The 17,361-nt window shown below is 43.9% G+C and overlaps 1 protein-coding gene across 1 annotated transcript in view; it reads right to left on the bottom strand.

Moving 5' to 3' along the window:
- The window catches only part of SLC25A26 (solute carrier family 25 member 26), a 210,427-nt gene extending 197,865 nt beyond the window's left edge, over positions 1 to 12,562 (bottom strand). The window contains exon 1 of the mRNA XM_077451967.1: positions 12,370 to 12,562. Coding sequence (XP_077308093.1) covers positions 12,370 to 12,402 — 33 coding nt within the window. The 5' untranslated portion in view covers positions 12,403 to 12,562. The remainder of the gene's footprint in view (positions 1 to 12,369) is intronic.
- Positions 12,563 to 17,361: the final 4,799 nt, after the last annotated feature.

The raw sequence follows: 17,361 nt of genomic DNA, 5'->3' as shown, positions 1-17,361 counted from the left end.
TGGTCCTTCTTCAACGCCCCGGAGACTTACTTCCGGGAATCGCAGCTCTTGCTCTGTGATTGGCCGGAGCCACGATGACGTCACTCCCACGCATGTGCGCGGGAGCTGTCAGGAACGGCACAGGCTAACTGAAGTAACGGCACGTATGTGTTATTGCTTCAGTTGGCTTAAGTGCGCATGTGCTGATGATGTCGGCACATGCAAATACAGGGATATCTCCTAAACCATGCAGGTTTAGGAGATATTCAGTGCAGCTACAAGTAAGCCTAAACATAGGCTTGCCTGTAGTTTAAAGTGGTTGTAAGGAAGGTACAGCATTTAGCAACTCCCATGGTTCATGATTAAAAGAGGCACATCTAGTATGCAGGCATCCGGGGTAAAGCTGTCCACACAGACCATCCTCCGCACCGCCGGCTCTTACCGCTATTAGTCTGCAACCATGATCGGGAAGACTACCCTGCAGTAGAGCTACACGATTAATCGTCAAGAATCGTTATCGCAATTTTTCCCCATTGCAATCTTGACTAAAGTGTTTCACGATTCTGTCTATGCAGAAAATTCCCTCTGCTCTTCTGAAGCCACAGACATCAAAAGAAAAGGAAGAAGTCTGCCAAGAATCAGAACATTGTTTAGCAGTGAACTTAACTAGAAACATTGAATGAATGAATGAATGAAATACTTATATAGCGCACAATGCGAACTGAATCGCCTCTAGGCGCTGACAATTGTAACAATTTGTCAATGGAATAGGCTTTGTGTGTAAGTTAGGAAAGTTTAACCACTTAAACACTAAACCTTTTTCTTACATTTGTTGGTTTCAAGTTAAAATCATTTTTTTTTTGCTACTACTTAGAACCCCCAAACATGATATGTATATATTTTAGTAGAGACCCTAGAGAATAAAATGGTGGTCGTTGCAATATTTTATGTCACACTGTATATGCACAGCGGTCTTTCAAATGCAATTTTTTTGGCAAAAATTACTTTAATGAATAAAAAAAAAAAAACCCCCAGTAAAATTACCCCAATTTTTTTTGTATAATGTGAAAGATTTTACGTCGAAAGAATCTTGATCTTTTTATTCTAAGCAAAAAAATTGTGACTGTCATTTTGGCCAGAATCGTGCACCTCTACCCTGCAGTAGAGCAATTTGAAAGCAAGGCTTAAACCGCTCGTAGAGCGCAGCGTGGAAGGGATGACATTGATGGCGCTGTGGAGGTTGGTCCAAGTGGACAGCTTTACTCCGGATGCCTGCATACTTAGATGTGCCTGTTATAATCATCAACCATGTGAGTTGCTAAATGTTGTACCTTCATTAACTGTAACCATTTTGCTACACTTAGAGGCGCCTCTTTTCTGTTTTATACTCAGCTGTGAGATGACGCTACTTGTATATCAAGACATCGCTTGTATATCAAGTCAAAATTTATTTAAAAGTTTGCTTGTCTTGCAAAACGCTCCCAAACCAAGTTACTCTCAAACCAAGGTTTTTACTGTACTGGTTTTGTATTTTCTTCTTTATTTGTTATGGTCAAAACTAAAATCATAAATTCAGCCTGCAGGGGGAGCTTTAAGCTCCTTTAAACATATTCTTCAGTTTCTCATTAAAGCGGAGTTCCACCCAAAAATGGAACTTCCGCTCTAAGTCGGCATGTTTTTTTTGTGGGGGGGGGGGGGGGAGCGGGTACCGAGTTTTGACAGGCACCCAGATCCCACTTCCTCCCCTCGCGGCATTGGAAGGAAGTTCACCTTTTCCCCTTCCCTCCCCACAATCTTCTGGGACACATCACAGGTCCCAGAAGATTGCCCGGCCATTCACAATGTGCAGTGCGGCTCACGCAGGTTGCGCCAGCGGTGAAGCCACAGCCGGGTGCCTACAGTTACAATGCCAGCGCCGCAGAGAGGAGGGAGGCTTTGTGCGCCCGCATTGCTGGACCGTGGGAGTGTCCGTTTATTAAAAGTCAGCAGCTACACTTTTTGTAGCTGCTGACTTTTAAATTGGTGGAACTCATGTTTCAGAGTTCAGGGCTCAAGCGGTAATTTATACAGCAGTCCTCTTTGCTTTTTTGGAGTTCCAAAAAGAGGAAGAGCTTAAAATGAACCAATTTGTGCTGTTCCTTAGGTAACCCAAGGCTCTGTGACCCGTGTCCTGTATATATTATTTTAATGTAAAACACAGGTTGTATATACAATATATATATATATATATATATATATATATATAGTGAACACAGATATGCCTGAAGCAGTGGATGGGGTGGACAAAGACATATATAGTGTAATGGTGCCATGAACTCATGTAGGGTCCAAATAAAAGTGCTGAGCCCCCCTCTTTGTGTGCTCTATACCTATGACTGTACACTGTGCTATCATACAAATAGAATTAAATTTGCTGGCAATACTACAGTAGTGGGTTGTATTAGAGGAGGGGTCAAACAATGTTATAGAGTGGAAGTAGGAAAGATAATGGAGTGGTGTGCAGTAAATAATATAACCCTGGACATGGGTAAAACTGAAGAGCTAGTAATGGAATTTAGAAAGAATAAGACTGAAATAGCCCCACTTTATCAATGGTGAATGCATGGACAGGGTCCCTGTCTTTAAAGTGATATTAAAGGCTTGTTTTTTTTTTTTTTTTTTTTTTAGTAACAAACATGTCCTAATGACCTGCTCTGTGCAGTGGTTTTGCACAGAGTCGGATCCTCCTCTTCCCAGGTCCCTCGCCAGCACTCTTGGCCCATACCTCCTGTTGAGAGCCCCCCGGACAAGCAGCTTGCTGTGAAGGCACCCAAGCAGGCTCGCCCCAGAGCTGCTAATCTGAGTGTCCATTCAAACACAGAGCCGCAGCTCAGCCCTGCTCCCTCTCCTCATTGGCACACTGACTGTGACTGCCAGCAGTGGGAGCCAATGACGAGAGAGAATACTCAGAGAGCTGAGACTCTCATGCACATCGCTGAATCGAGGTGGGTTTCAAGTATTAGGGGGACTGCTAAACAGAGGTTTTTTACCTGTATGCATGGAATGCATGCAGGTAAAAAACCTTGAGCCTTTAAAACCACTTTAAGTTTCTCTGGGTATACATTTATGAGAATCTAAATGTACATGCTGATGTTAAAAAAAAAAAAAAAAAAAAGAAACCAATTATACTTTCTTAGGCTACTTAGAAAGAATGGTCTAAGGAAAAAAAAGCCTTATGCCCCGTACACACGAGCGGACTTTTCAACATCAAAAGTCTGACGGAATGATTCCGGCAGACTATTCGATCGTGTGTGGGCTGCAACGGACTTTTGATTCGCAAAAGTCTGACAGACTTTAGAAATGGAACATGCTTCAAATTTTTCCGCCAGAACTCTGCCGGACCCAGAAATCCGCTCGTGTGTGTGCTAGTCTGACGGACTAAAACCGACGCAAGGGCAGCTATTGGCTACTGGCTATGAACTTCCTTATTCTAGTCCAGTCATACGTCATCACGTTCCAATCCGTCGGACTTTGGTGTGATTGTGTGTGGCCAAGTCCGTTCATTCGGAAAGTCCGTCAGAACTCTGTCAGAACTCCGTCAGAACTCCGTTGAAAGTCTGCCGGACTTAAGTCCTGTCGTGTGTACGCGGCATAAGAGACATTTTATCGCTCTTCAATTGAGAGCGTATTGGTGTACTGCATTTTAGTATGGTACCAAAATTGTACCACGGCTAACAGAAATGCTCTTCAGAAATGTATGACTTTCTAGGTAGAGCAAACAAAATAATAATCGATTCATCCCGTCCTGGTTATCAATTATTTGAATTGCTACTCTCTGGCAGACATTATAGCAATCTTATAGTTAGAACAAACAAGTACAGAGAGAGCTGGAAAATGGAATTCAAGCTAAGTAACAAATCGGTCAGGTTTAGGTGTTTCTGTTATTTTAGGGGATGTTTAAGTTATTTATCTTTGTATAATGTTTTATGGACATGTGAGTGAAGTTGTCTCTGCTTTTTAAAACTGCATGGAGTTTCTCTTTTGAAATCTCGGTTTGGATTTAATTTGCAAGGACAATAAATCTTATCTTATCTAAAAACTGAACTCTGGGCATTTTTTTCTTATATTTTCCATGCAGTGGGGCTGTGCCCGCACTACATGGGTTAACTGCTCAGCACAAGATCGGTTTCTTTAGCTCCTGTTGAAAATTGGTCTGGGCAGGAGGGGGGTTTAGATGCCCAGTAAGCAAGTGGTTAAGTTACTATCCCAATGCTGCCGAAGGTAATGTTGCTTAATTTGAAACCTGATGGACTCACTAACCAGCAGTTTAGACTTCTGACCCCTATATTTACCACCACCAAACAGATTATAGCTTGAGCTTGGTTGACAAATTCACTCTCCATGGAAGCAATAAAATCTAAATAAACACTGGATGCTCACGAACGATAAGCTGATGGTCATGCTTACTGACTCTATGCATACATTTCATAAGACATGGGATCCCTGGGTCACCAAGTTCATGCCATTGGATTTTTATTGCCATCTACTAGACCTGTAACAGCCACCCTACGTATCTTATGGTGAAGGTGTTTGTTCTAACCTCCCACAATCCTCCCCCCGGTCTCTTTTTCCCTACACTTTTCCCATGTTCTTCACGTGTCTCTTGGCCCCACATTTGTTATCGGTCTACCTGTTGATTTTCCACTTTGGCCCTGAAGTCATGCATTGATAATCTCTCTCTCTGTACCGTAGTGTCTATTTCTGCTGCTGGATGCAATGCAGGCCTGTGGGCCAATCTTCTGTCTATCATGTCTTGGTACTGGCTCTGTATTTGTTTCCTTGAGAAAACAATAAAAAATATTGAACAGAAAGATGCTTTGTATTTTTTCTTTGTTATCTGTGTACAACAATGAACCATTACAAATGAGAAAACCAACTGCTGTTGTCTCCTGTTATTATACATTAGAATCAGTGATACAGTCCTCATTACAGGTTTGCAAAAACAACGTTGGGTGAAAATAAAATAGTTGAGATGCATAGTAAGGGACGATTTACCGTGGAGAACACATAACCCATGGCACACTTGGGATGGTGGAGGCTGATGCCAGCCTAAGTCCCAGATTCAATCAAAATTTATGGGTGACCTCTATTTTCATAGGTTATTCTATTCACCGGTACAATTTGGGAGGTTAGTATTTCTCATGTCCCCAGGGTTGGAGGTGAGAATTAAGTACAAGCCAGAAGCGCTCGGTCTTGTAAAACTAGCATTCATAATGGAGATATCACATGACACGCCGTACATCTTGTACGTCACTACGTTCGTTAATTGTTGGCCAACATTTGTGTGACCGTGTATGCAAGACAAGTTGGAGCCAACAACTTTCAAACAAAATTCCACGATTTTGTTGTTGGTAAGTCCGATCGTGTGTACTGGGCATTATAGACCCCCGATCCCTCCATAAAGACTACCTGCCACTGTCTATTACTGTTTACAGAAATAACAGTGATAAAAAAAAATAATAATTTAAAAGGACAGTGTAAAAACAAAAAAAAGTTTATATCTACAGAATGTCGGCACCTGATATCAGCTAACGGCCTGAAAGGCAGCCAAAAAAATCGTTATCAGCCCTGAAAAAACAATATCGGTCAACCCCTAATACCTACATATGTGCATTACCAAGCACACGGAACAGTGTAAATACAACCTTAGGCCCTTTTCACATGGAGGAGGACTTCACCAGGAGTCTCCCCTGCTAATCCCTGCCGAGCAGGCGTATGGCATGTTGGTGTCCGCTTCCCTTATGCAGAGCGGAAACAGACACAGCCTGCTCTCCTCTATGAGTGGTCAGATGTAAACAGACCACCTGTCCGTTTACACCCGACTACCATCCGATCTGTTAGATGAATGGGGAACAGATCCCCATCCATCTGATTTTAAACGGATGAGATCAGATTGAACGCTGGGCGATTGGACCCGCCAAAAAAAAAACTGACAGGTGGACCCAGTCTGCCTGTGTGAAAGGGGCTTTAAGCTGGCCATACACCTGTAGATTATCTGCAGATTTTCTATGGTTAGATGGAAAAAGTGGGAGATTCCTCTATCCACACAGTTTAGTGAACATGGAGAAATTTGTTGCACTTTTTCCATCTAACCATAGAAAATCTGCAGATAATCTATAGGTGTATGGCCAGCTTTAAAGTCTTATGCAGCCCATATACGTTTCCTTTTTTCTTTCGTTGAACGAAAGACGTCTCAATCACTCCCACTGAGACAAGTAGTGGAGAGAGATTGGGACTTTAACGTAGCCACTCCTGCTGAGATACTGCATTCTGACAATGGGCAGACTTCTCCGCCATCAGAATAAACTGATAAGTGGCACTGACCATACAGAACTTTTCCAACAAGCTGGTTGTACAGAAGTCAATCGGTAGATCAACTTATGTACATCCAGCCTGCATGTACAAGGAACGAAATTTGTCCGGTCCCTACTGAACCAAATGAATTTCAACCCATGTATGGCTTTACTGTAAGATAATGTAAATCACTTTTATTTTATTGGTCTCCAAATGTGCCCTGGTGAGGTGATATATGACCATTTTGGACATGAACGATGCTCTTTGGAGACCTTTCACAAAGTTTCAGTACCCAGCTGAGATATATTATACTCCGGGGACCCTTTTAGCAATTATCTTGTCAGACGAAGAACATAACAGATGTCGTATAATAGTACATCTCACTTTCAAGTCCCATCGATGTGACATCTATAGCTGAAACTCTAATCAATAAGGTAATTACACTTCTAATCTCAGACTAAGATATCATACAGATTGATTGCCAGTTAGTATTCTCACTGTGTTCCCTTCATTTGATGAAATATTTGCTTAGCATCACAGTCTTTGGGAATTACAACATATATACACACATACACAGAGTACATATACAAAGCCAACATAAACAAAGGGGCGGGATGCCAGTGCCCTTGTATAGACACATGCCCATATTAAACCAATGACAGAATTTAGGGATAAACTGATCAGCCATAACATTACAACCACTGGCAGGTAAATATTACACCGACGGATGTATTTTGTTACAATGGCACCTGAAAGTGGGTTGGATATATTAGGTAGCAAGTGAACTTGTTGTCCCTGAAGTTGATGTGTTGAAACAGAAAAAATGGGCAATCGTAAGGATTTGAGTGACTGACGAGGGCCAAATTGTAATGGCTAGATGACTGGGTCAGAGCAACTCCAGAACTGCTGCTTTTGTGAGATATTCCCGGTTTGCAGTGGTCAGAACCTACAAAAAGTGGTTCAAGGAAAGAAAACCGGTGTATTGGTGACAGGGTCATGGGCAGCCAAGGCTCATTGATGCAGTTGGGGAGCGAAGGCTGGTCCATGCAGTCAAAACCAATAGAAGAGCTATTGTAGCTCAAAATTGCTGGTTCTAATGTAAAGGTGTCAGAACACACACAGGGGTAGATTTACTAAAACTGGTGTACTCAGAATCCTGGTGCAGCGGTGCATGGTAGCCAATCAGCTTCTACCTTCAGCTCGTTCAGTTAAGCTTTGGCAATAAAACCTGAAAGTTGGTTGGAGTGCAAAATCTGCTGCAACAATGCATAGACACTATGGATGGGCTCAAGAATGTTCGGATAGTAGTCCTAACCCACCTGAGCAATCCTGCCAGGAAGCCGTCACTGAACACCACTAATCATAGGCAGCATGGGTATGTGCAGCTGTGGGCCAGGAAATGCCTCACTGCCTACGATTGGCAGCGTGCAGTGAGGGCTGGTGTGATTGCTCAGGTGGGCTGAGACTACAATCCAGACAAGCCGGAGCCCATCCCTAGTGTCTATACATTGTTGCATCAGATTTTGCACTCTCCAGCTTTAGTAAATAAGCCCCACAGTGCATTACAGTATGTCGTATATGGGGCCGTGTAGCCGCAGACCTGTCAGGGTGCCTATGCTGACTCGTGTCCACAGCTAAACGTGCTTAACAATGGGCAAGTGAGCATCAGAACTGGACCACGGAACAATAGAAAAAGGTGGCATGGTCTGATAAATCATGTTTTCTTTTGCATCATGTGGATAGTCGGATGTGTGTGCTTTTCTTACCTGGGAAAAGATGGAGGGAAGATAGCAAGCCTGCAAAGGTGGTGTGATGCTTTGGGCAATGTTCTGCTGGGAAATTCTGGGTCCTGCCATTAATGTGGATGTTACCTGGCATGTGCCGCCTACCTAAACATTGTTGCTGACCAAGTACGTCCCTTCATGGAAACGGTATTCACTGATGGCAGTGGCCTCTTTTAGCAGGATAATACACCCTGCCACACTGAAAAAATGGTTCAACAATGGTTTGTTGAGCACAACAGCAAGTTCGAGGTGTTGACTTGGCCCCCAAATTCAACAGATCTTAATCCAATTAAGCATCTGTAGGATGTGCTGGAAAAACAAGTCAAATTCATAGAGGCCCCACCCTTCAACTTACAGGACTTAAAGGGTAAGTTCACCTTCATAAAATGTTACACCCATATTCAGGGTATAACATGTAACACGCTATGAATGCACCCGCCCCCACACCTCCCCGACCCCCGCTGTGCCAGCTAACAAAGGCTCTTCACTCGCTAGTTGTTAAAAAAATGTAATTGTAAATTAAATTTATCTGTGCGGGGCTCCAGCCACATCACTCATTCACAGTATTCTGTAAATGGAAAATGACAAGGTCTGGCAGCCTTTGCAGCTGTCGGCTTGTAGTTTTCAATAACCTACCATGGTGCTGTGAGCACTTAGGTAATTCATTCATTCTACCCATCAGCATGTATCAGCTTCCTCATATGAGGTAAGAGCCAACAGATACACTGACAGTCTGTCGGATTCCTGCATGGCATTGCAATGCTTTCCAGGCTCCTACAAAAAATAAATGTACAAAAAAATGTGTATTTATATTTTTTCTTTCTGAAAAGATGAATTTATCCTTTAAAGTAGGGGTGGCCCACTACCAGGCCGTGGCTTCTCTGCAGCCGGGCTGTGGCAGGCAGGAGTCATTAAAAAGTCGGGAGCAGGGCGGATGAGAGGACCGAGCGGATGAGAGAAGTAAGTGGGCGGGTGTCATGAGTAAGCCGGAGTCCGGGTAAATGGGAGAAGCGAGCAGGTGGGTGTCATGAGTAAGCCGGGGGCTGGGCAGATGGGAGAAGCGAGTGCACGGGTGTCAAGAGTAAGCCGGGGTCTGGGTGGATGGGAGAAGCGAGCAGGCAGGTATCATGAGTAAGCCAGAGGCCGGGTAGATGGGAGAAGTGAGCGGGTGTCATGAGTAAGCCAGGGGCTGGGCGGATGGGAGAACCGAGCGGGCGGGTGTCATGAGTAAGCCGGGGGCCGGGCGGATGGGAGAAACGAGTGGGTGGGTGTCATGAGTAAGCCGGGGGGCCGGGCAGATGGGAGAAGCGAGCTAGTGGGTGTCATGAGTAAGCCGGGGGACGGGCGGATAAGAGAAGCGAGCGGGTGGGTGTCATGAGTAAGCCGGGGGACGGGCGGATAAGAGAAGCGAGCGGGTGGGTGTCATGAGTAAGCCGGGGGACGGGCGGATAAGAGAAGCGAGCGGGTGGGTGTCATGAGTAAGCCGGGAGCCGGCGGATGGGAGAAGTGAGCGGGTGGGTGTCATGAGTAGAGGTCGACCGATATATCGGCCGGCCGATATTTGCCGTTTTTTAAATAATCGGCATCGGCCGATTTTGCTGATAAAAAGCCGATTTAGAACTACAGCGGGACTTTGAAATGACTTCTGTAAGAAGTCAGTGTGAGTTGCTGAGTTGTCATAGCAACACTTTCCTCCTCTCTGGGCAGACTGCCAAGAAAAGAACTATATGATACAATGTTTACACTTGAATGAATGAAGTCATCTCTGTGTGTAGAAGTTCTCAGTTTAACCATTTAAAGACTAAATCTTTTCTGACACTTGTTGCTTACAAGTAAAAATCCTGTATTTTCTGCCAGAAAATCACTTAGACCCCCCCAAAAATGTTATATATTTTTTTAACAGAGATCCTAGGGAATAAAATAGCGGTTGTTGCAATATTTTATGTCACACAGCATTTGCACAGAGGTCTTTCAAATGCATTTTTTTGGGGAAAAAAATACACTATTTAAAATTAAAATAAAAACAGTAAAGTTAGCCCATTTTTTTTTTCGTCCAAACGTTTTGACTACCTGTTTTTATTTAATACATAGGTTTTTTTTTTTTTTTTTATCTAAATCATACATACAAGTAAACTGATTGGAGGTTTGTTTTGTTTAATAAATGTTTAAATGTAAGAAATTTTCTGTATCACTTATGAAGGCTGCTTTCACACTGGAGCGGGCAGGCGTTGATGGTAAAACGCAAGTTTTAGCGGCTCTTTACCATCATTTTAGCGGTGCTATTTGGCTGCTAGTGGGGCACATATAACCCAGCTAGCGGCCAAGGAAGAGGTTAAATGCGCCCATGAAGCACCGCTGCCAAAACGCATGCGCTTCGGCAGTGGTGCCCATTCATATAAATGGGCAGGAGTGGTGGAGGAGCGGTATACACCACTCCAAACGTGCTGCTTGCAGGACTTTTTTTTAAGATCCCGCCAGCGCATCGCCTCAGTGTGAAAGCACTCTGTCTTTCACACAGACTGCAGGGGAGCCATTTTGCAGGCACTTTACAGGCGCTATTTTTAGCCCAAAAGCGCCTGAAAAATGCCCCAGTGGGAAAGGTGTGTTAGATCAAGGGGGATTAAAAAAAATAAAAATAAATAAAAAAGGAAAAAAATAAATAAATAAAATAAAATCGGCCTAACATATCGGCCCAAAAAAATCGGCATCATATATCGGCTATCGGCCGCCATGATTTCTAAATATCGGCATCGGCCAGAGAAAAACCCATATCGGTCGACCTCTAGTCATGAGTAAGCTGGGGGCCGGCGGATGGGAAAAGTGAGCGGGTGGGTGTCATGAGTAAGCCGGGGGCCGGCGGATGGGAAAAGTGAGCGGGTGGGTGTCATGAGTAAGCCAGATGGGTGTTATGAGTAAGCTGGGCGGATGGAAGAAGTGAGCGGGTGTTATGCGTAAGCCGGGGGCTGGGCGGATGGGAGAACTGAACAGGCGGGTGTCATGAGTAAGCCGGGCGGATGGGAGAAGCGGCCAGGTGGGTGTTACGAGTAACCCGGGAAGTGAGCGGGTGTCATGCATAAGCCGGGGGCTGGGCGGATGGGAGAAACGAGCAGGTGTCATGAGTAAGCCGGGGGCTGGGCAGGTGGGAGAAGTGAGCGGGTGGGTGTCATGAGTAAGCTGGGGGACGGGCAGATGTAAGAAGCGAGCAGGTGGGTGTTATGAGTAAGCCAGGGGGCGGACGGATGGGAGAAGCGAGCGGGCAGGCAAGTAGAGATTACATCATCTCTCTCCACCCTCCCCGCATCACCTCTTTTCCTTGCTCACAGCCCGGCCTCTTCAATGTCAGAGGTTCGGCGGTGGGGAGCAGAGAGATGACAGGGCAAATGACAAGCTGCATCTGGTGGCAGGCAACATGGCAAGTGCCAAATTACATTTGGTGACGTGACAAGCTGCATCTGGTGGCAGGTGACTTGGCAACTGACAATCCACATCTGATGGCAGGTGACATGGCAGGTGACGTGGCAAATACCCAATCCCATTTGGTGGCAGGTGACACGCTCTGGGCTCCCACTGATTCTGCATTATGGTGAGGTGAACTATTTTATATTACAATGTAATAATAGAAATAATGCACTTCAATCATCCTGACACCATACCCACCATGGTGCCAGGATGATTGAAAGGCTAACACCAGCCATTGCCCCAACAAATAGTCCACGCAAAAATCACTTACCCCCCACTCGCCCCCCTCCCCCAAACCTTGGCACACTTTTCTTTCATGCAGCCAGTACCCAGTGCCCAAAAGGTTGGGAACCACTGCTTTAAAAAATCTACTACGGGCAGCTTGGTGCCAGATACCACAGCGTACCTTCAGAGATCTAGTAGAGTCCATGCCGCTCCGGGTTATGGTGAGTGGTCATAATGTTACGGCTGAGCGGTGTAATTTTGCCCCTTTGTTAGTGTGCCATGGTGGGGGGGGGGGGGGTGGATGATGATCCGGCCTGCTGCTGATTGGATTTCAAGGAAGCGCAATGTTGATATTTGGATAGAGGTGAGTTGTGAAAACGCGCAAACTCATCTGTAATGCAGACTATGGAGAAAGCCACCCCCCCCCCCCCCCCTTTAACATAAGGTCACTTTATCTAAATTATTCTTATTTTTCTTTTTTTAAAGGCAGGCAAACTCTGTCTCCCCATAGTTCTGTGACTACAAGTCCTTCCAATACACAGTGATAAATGAGAGGAGCCCTACAGTCACACATACAGGAGATACTCACCAATAAGGAGGTGAAGAACTCCCTCCTCTCCATAGTAACTACCTGAGATTACCTCTTCTGCACACACATCACACTCACATGTGCCATATACTGCCTACCAACAACACAGGGTGACCTGAACACTGCGGACAACAGTCCCCTCCCGGGGATACGTGTCTACACCGCACCACAGGGCGAATCTGCTTGGTTTAACCCAGGGTTACTTCCTGGTTGTCCCCCTGCTGTCAGTGAAACCAGGCATCTGGCTTAGAATCAGGGAAAGCAACTGCATATCAGACCTGTCTGCGCTCCAGGCGCCATTTTGTTGAAGCCTCTGACTGAAAACCGGTTTCAGACTGCAAAGAGCATATACTGTATATCTGAATTGACAGTCTATGGACTTGTGTTACCCAGACAGGATAATGCATGTACTCCAGATCTACAAACAGAGCACCAATCATTTCAAGTTCAACAAGCTAAAGATATCAGGGGCAGCACCAGATCTTCTGGCCAACACAACCTCTAGTAATTATGTTTAAAATAATTTATTTATAATGATTAATATCAAAATAAGAGCAATTATTACTCATTAATAATCATTCATTCATTATTCATGTAATAAATCTCTATAATCGTGAACAAATCCTTAAAGTGGTTATAAAGCTCCGTGTTCTTTTTTGTTTTTATAAAAATAACAAACATGTCTATACTTACCTGCCTTGTGGAATTATTTTGCACAGAACCGCCCGATCCTCTTCTTTTGGGGTCCCATGCCGGCACTCCTGGCTCCTCCTCATCAGATGCCCCCAGGATAAGCCGCATTCCCTGGGGATACCCATGAGTGCTCGCTCCTGAGCCCCACTCCATTGACACAGACAGCGGGACTTGGCCTCACCCCTGTGTGACCGGATTTTTTTGACAGCAGCTGGAGCCAATCGAGGAGAGGGACTGGTGAGCTCTTGCATATTGCTGGATCAGATCAGGCTCAGGTAAGGAAAAGGAGGGTCTGGAGGGAACTGCAGCACAGAAGGTTTGAATGCATTAAGGTGAAAAACCATAAAGCTTTAAAACCACAGTAAGGTGACCAGATTTATAAAGTGAAGAATTTATTGGGCTGGGATACATGAATTGTGCTTGGTGGTATGTATAAGTTTGGGTTACCACCTGACCGGGATTCACCCAGACAGTCTGGGTTTAGAAATGTGTTAAAGATTCCTATTTTCTGGGTTAAGAAGCAAGGGGGTGTAAAAAGTTAGGGGACACTGCCCTGGGGCACATGTAGCTCATTTGCTCTCCTAAGGAGCTCTGGACTTCGGTAAGTGGTCAGGGCAGCTTCCCACAGAGAAGATGGAGGAACATCCATTCCCAGATCTCCTCTGTCACAGATGAAGCCGGAAGTGACAATCATTTTGCCACTTCCAGTTTCAGACCTGTTTCTCCCTGTCTGTTACCAGGACCACATGAATACAGAAAATTTTGAATCAACCCTCTGCACAATGCTATATACCCTCACAGATTTCTAAAAAACTTTGCATTAAAAACAGGGATTTTTGGTTCACATGCATTGCAATGCATGCTTAAGCTGGCCAACTGCGTCAAAGTAATCCCTTTCTGGCCAGACCTACACTACACTAAACTAACTACACTACACTACAATACACTACACTACCCTATGCTACTCTACTCAACACTAAAAATCACTTTAGTGTATCGGTACTTTTTCCTAAATATTTGTCTTTTATAAACAGCTGTTCAAATATCATGTGACATAAAAATTGCAACAACCGCTGTTATCCTCCAGGGCCTCTGCTTTTGGAAAATATATAATGTTTGGGAGTTTTAAATAATTTCTAGCTAAAATGCTAATTTTGACGTGTGTGAAAAAAAAGAATTGCCCTGGACAGCGAGTGGTTACAAAACATAAAATCCCCCAAAAATGTCCCTCGCTGTAAAGCCATTGTCAATCACATTGTCCAGCAATGCAGATCCACACCTATCAGGGGCGAAGTAGAAGATCAGAGAATCTCCAGATCTTTTTGCCCAAAATATTGTGCGACTTAAATAATTGCGACAACCACCATGTTATCCTCCAGGGCTTAATGTTTGGGGGGTTCTAACTAATTTCTAGCTAACATGTTGATTTTTTTCATGCATGTGTGAAAAAAGAAAAAGAATTGCCCTGGATAGCAAGTGGTTGGAAAAAAAAAAAATCCCCAAAAATGTCCCGTGTTGTAATGCCATTGTCACTCACACTGTCCAGCAATGGAGATCCACGTTCACCGATGTAGAGGTGAAGCAGGTGATCGGGAAGGCTCTGGATCTTTTTGGCCAATCTATTCCTGCAATAAAAATTATACATTAAACATAGAAACAGAATTTTTATTTTTTTATTTTTATTTTTTTTTTAGTTTTTTTAGATTTTTTTGTCTTTGTTTTTTTTGTTTTTTGTTTTTTTAGATTAAACGTTAAACATAGAAACAGAAACTTTTTTTTGCTTTTAGTTTTTTATATATATATATATTTTTTTTATTTTTTATTTTTTTTGAATGGATGTCATTCACGTCCTCCAACGATGCAGATCTTGTTGTTCGATCCATTCCTGCAAAATAATAATATGTTAATATTCTCTGAATGGGTAATGCTGAAAACATACAGTATGACACTTTTTATTAAACATGTTTTCTCGTGATTTTTAAATTATGGTCTCAAACTTGGGACATAGTCCAACAACAACATAGAATGTCCAACAGTTCTGTTCTCTGCAATATAAAATACATTCTGCTTCCAACAATTGCTCCCCAGCAATTGGTGTCATAGGTGTGCAGACCAGGGAACTCTACTGCAGAGATCCCCCTCACTCCTTTAGTTTTATGGTCATGAATGGTCATGGTCATGAATGTGTTTTGTTTGCACAATTGTTTTTGACTTGAGGGCCTGTTCACACCGTGTTTTTGCAGTAACAAGCTTATTACCTCAGGCTTTACTGCCATGCGTGTTAAGTGCGCTGGTGCCATTCATTCATTCTGAATGGACCCCCAATACACCTTCTGATGGGCCTGTGTTGCAGCACAACAATGCACTAACATTCATGCATTGTGGTGTTTTGTGAAAAAAATTGTACATGCATACACCACCATTTTTGGCCGCACACCACACATTGTTGTGTTTTTGGCAGCATACCTATCATTACTGTGCTGCTACACATAATCATCTGAAGGAGCATTGGGGGTGTAATTCAAAATAAATCGCACCACATTGCACAAGCGCACTTAATTCACATTGTAGTAAAGCGCACCGTAGTGCACACATTACCTCAGAGACCATGGTGTAACCAGATCCTGGTTATAATATTCTAAACAAAGGGTCTCCAAACTTTCTAAACAAAGGGCCAGTTTACTGTGCATCAGACATTAGGGAGTGCTGGACTGTAGCCACTGGGAGTAGAAAAGGTCTCGACATTAGCGGGGAAAAAACAATGTCTCATCTTTGGAGTCAGTGATAGGAGTCATGCCCCATCATCACTGATTTGGGTTTGATTGTTGGTATCATTGAGAGGCATTGTGCCCATCGTTGACATCAATGGGCCCAATTGTTGGTGTCTTTGGGAGGAATTGTGCCTCATTGTTGGTGTCAGTAGGAAGAAATGTGCCCCATCATTGGTGTCATTGGGCCCAATTGTTTGTGGCATTGGGTCATTGGGATGAATTGTGCCCCATCGTTGGTGTCTGTTGGAGGAATTATGCCCCATTGTTGACGTTAGTGGGAGGAATGGTGCCCCTTTATTGGTGTCATTTGGCCCAAATGTTGGTGTCATTGCTCTCATGTAATGTGTCCTGCTCCCATGTAATGTGTCCTGCTCCCATGTAATGTGTCCTGCTCCCATGTAATGTGCCCTGCTCCCATGTAATGTGCCCTACTCTCATACAATGTGTCCTGCTCCCATGTAATGTGCACTGCTCCCATGTAATGTGTGTTGCTCCCATGTAATGTGTGTTACTGCAATTTAATGTGTGTTGCTCCCATGTAATGTGCCCTGCTCCCATGTAATGTGTGTTGCTCCCAAGTAATGTGTCCTGCTCCAGTGTAATGTGCCCTGCTCCCATGTAATGTGTGTTGCTCCCATGTAATGTGTGTTGCTCCCATGTAATGTGTGTTACTGCAATTTAACGTGTGTTGCTCCCATGTAATGTGCCCTGCTCCCATGTAATGTGTCCTGCTCCCATGTAATGTGTGTTGCTCCCAAGTAATGTGTCCTGCTCCAATGTAATGTGCCCTGCTCCCATGTAATGTGTGTTGCTCCCATGTAATGTGTGTTACTGCAATTTAATGTGTGTTGCTCCCATGTAATGTGTCCTGCTCCCATGTAATGTTCCCTGCTCCCATGTAATGTTCCCTGCTCCCATGTAATGTGCCCTGCTCCCATGTAATGTGTGTTGCTCCCAAGTAATGTGTCCTGCTCCAATGTAATGTGCCCTGCTCCCATGTAATGTGTGTTGCTCTCATGGAATGTGCACAAAAAGCCTAAATTATTTCAATTAATTGTGTCCATTCTTCAATTGTATGCAGGACACTGTATTTTCTGTACTATCACTAAACTGTGTTGTCAATAGAAAAAAAAATTGTCAGATAGTTTTTTATTTTTAATAAAAAAAAATTAAAACAGAAAATAAACTTACTGATGAATCCACTGGTATAGGAATTCATGGTGACTCTTCCCAGCTTTGTGCGGGCATACCAGGTTGAAGAACCATTACTCCATTGTTATAGGTGATGCGAAAATATGGCTGTTGGGAAAATAAATGACATTTAATACAGGGTTTCCTAAAAAAAACTACATATTAAAAACATTTAGCAGTATGATACTTACCAAATTAGCAACAGGGACCAAAACCCGGCAGTTGGGGCAGATGGGCAGACTCTGACTCCAGGTCATCAGGGCTCTGCTCAGCCACTCTGCGATGCAGGAGGAGTGATAGCGATGGGTGCAGGGAAGTCTGTACCATTCTTCTCCTT

This window comes from Lithobates pipiens, unplaced genomic scaffold, assembly GCF_037356315.1.
Source record: "Lithobates pipiens isolate NorthernLeopardFrog02 unplaced genomic scaffold, aLitPip1_a1.2 Scaffold_23, whole genome shotgun sequence".
Classification (NCBI taxonomy): Eukaryota; Metazoa; Chordata; class Amphibia; order Anura; family Ranidae; genus Lithobates; species Lithobates pipiens.
This window is presented reverse-complemented; position numbering and strand designations above follow the sequence as displayed.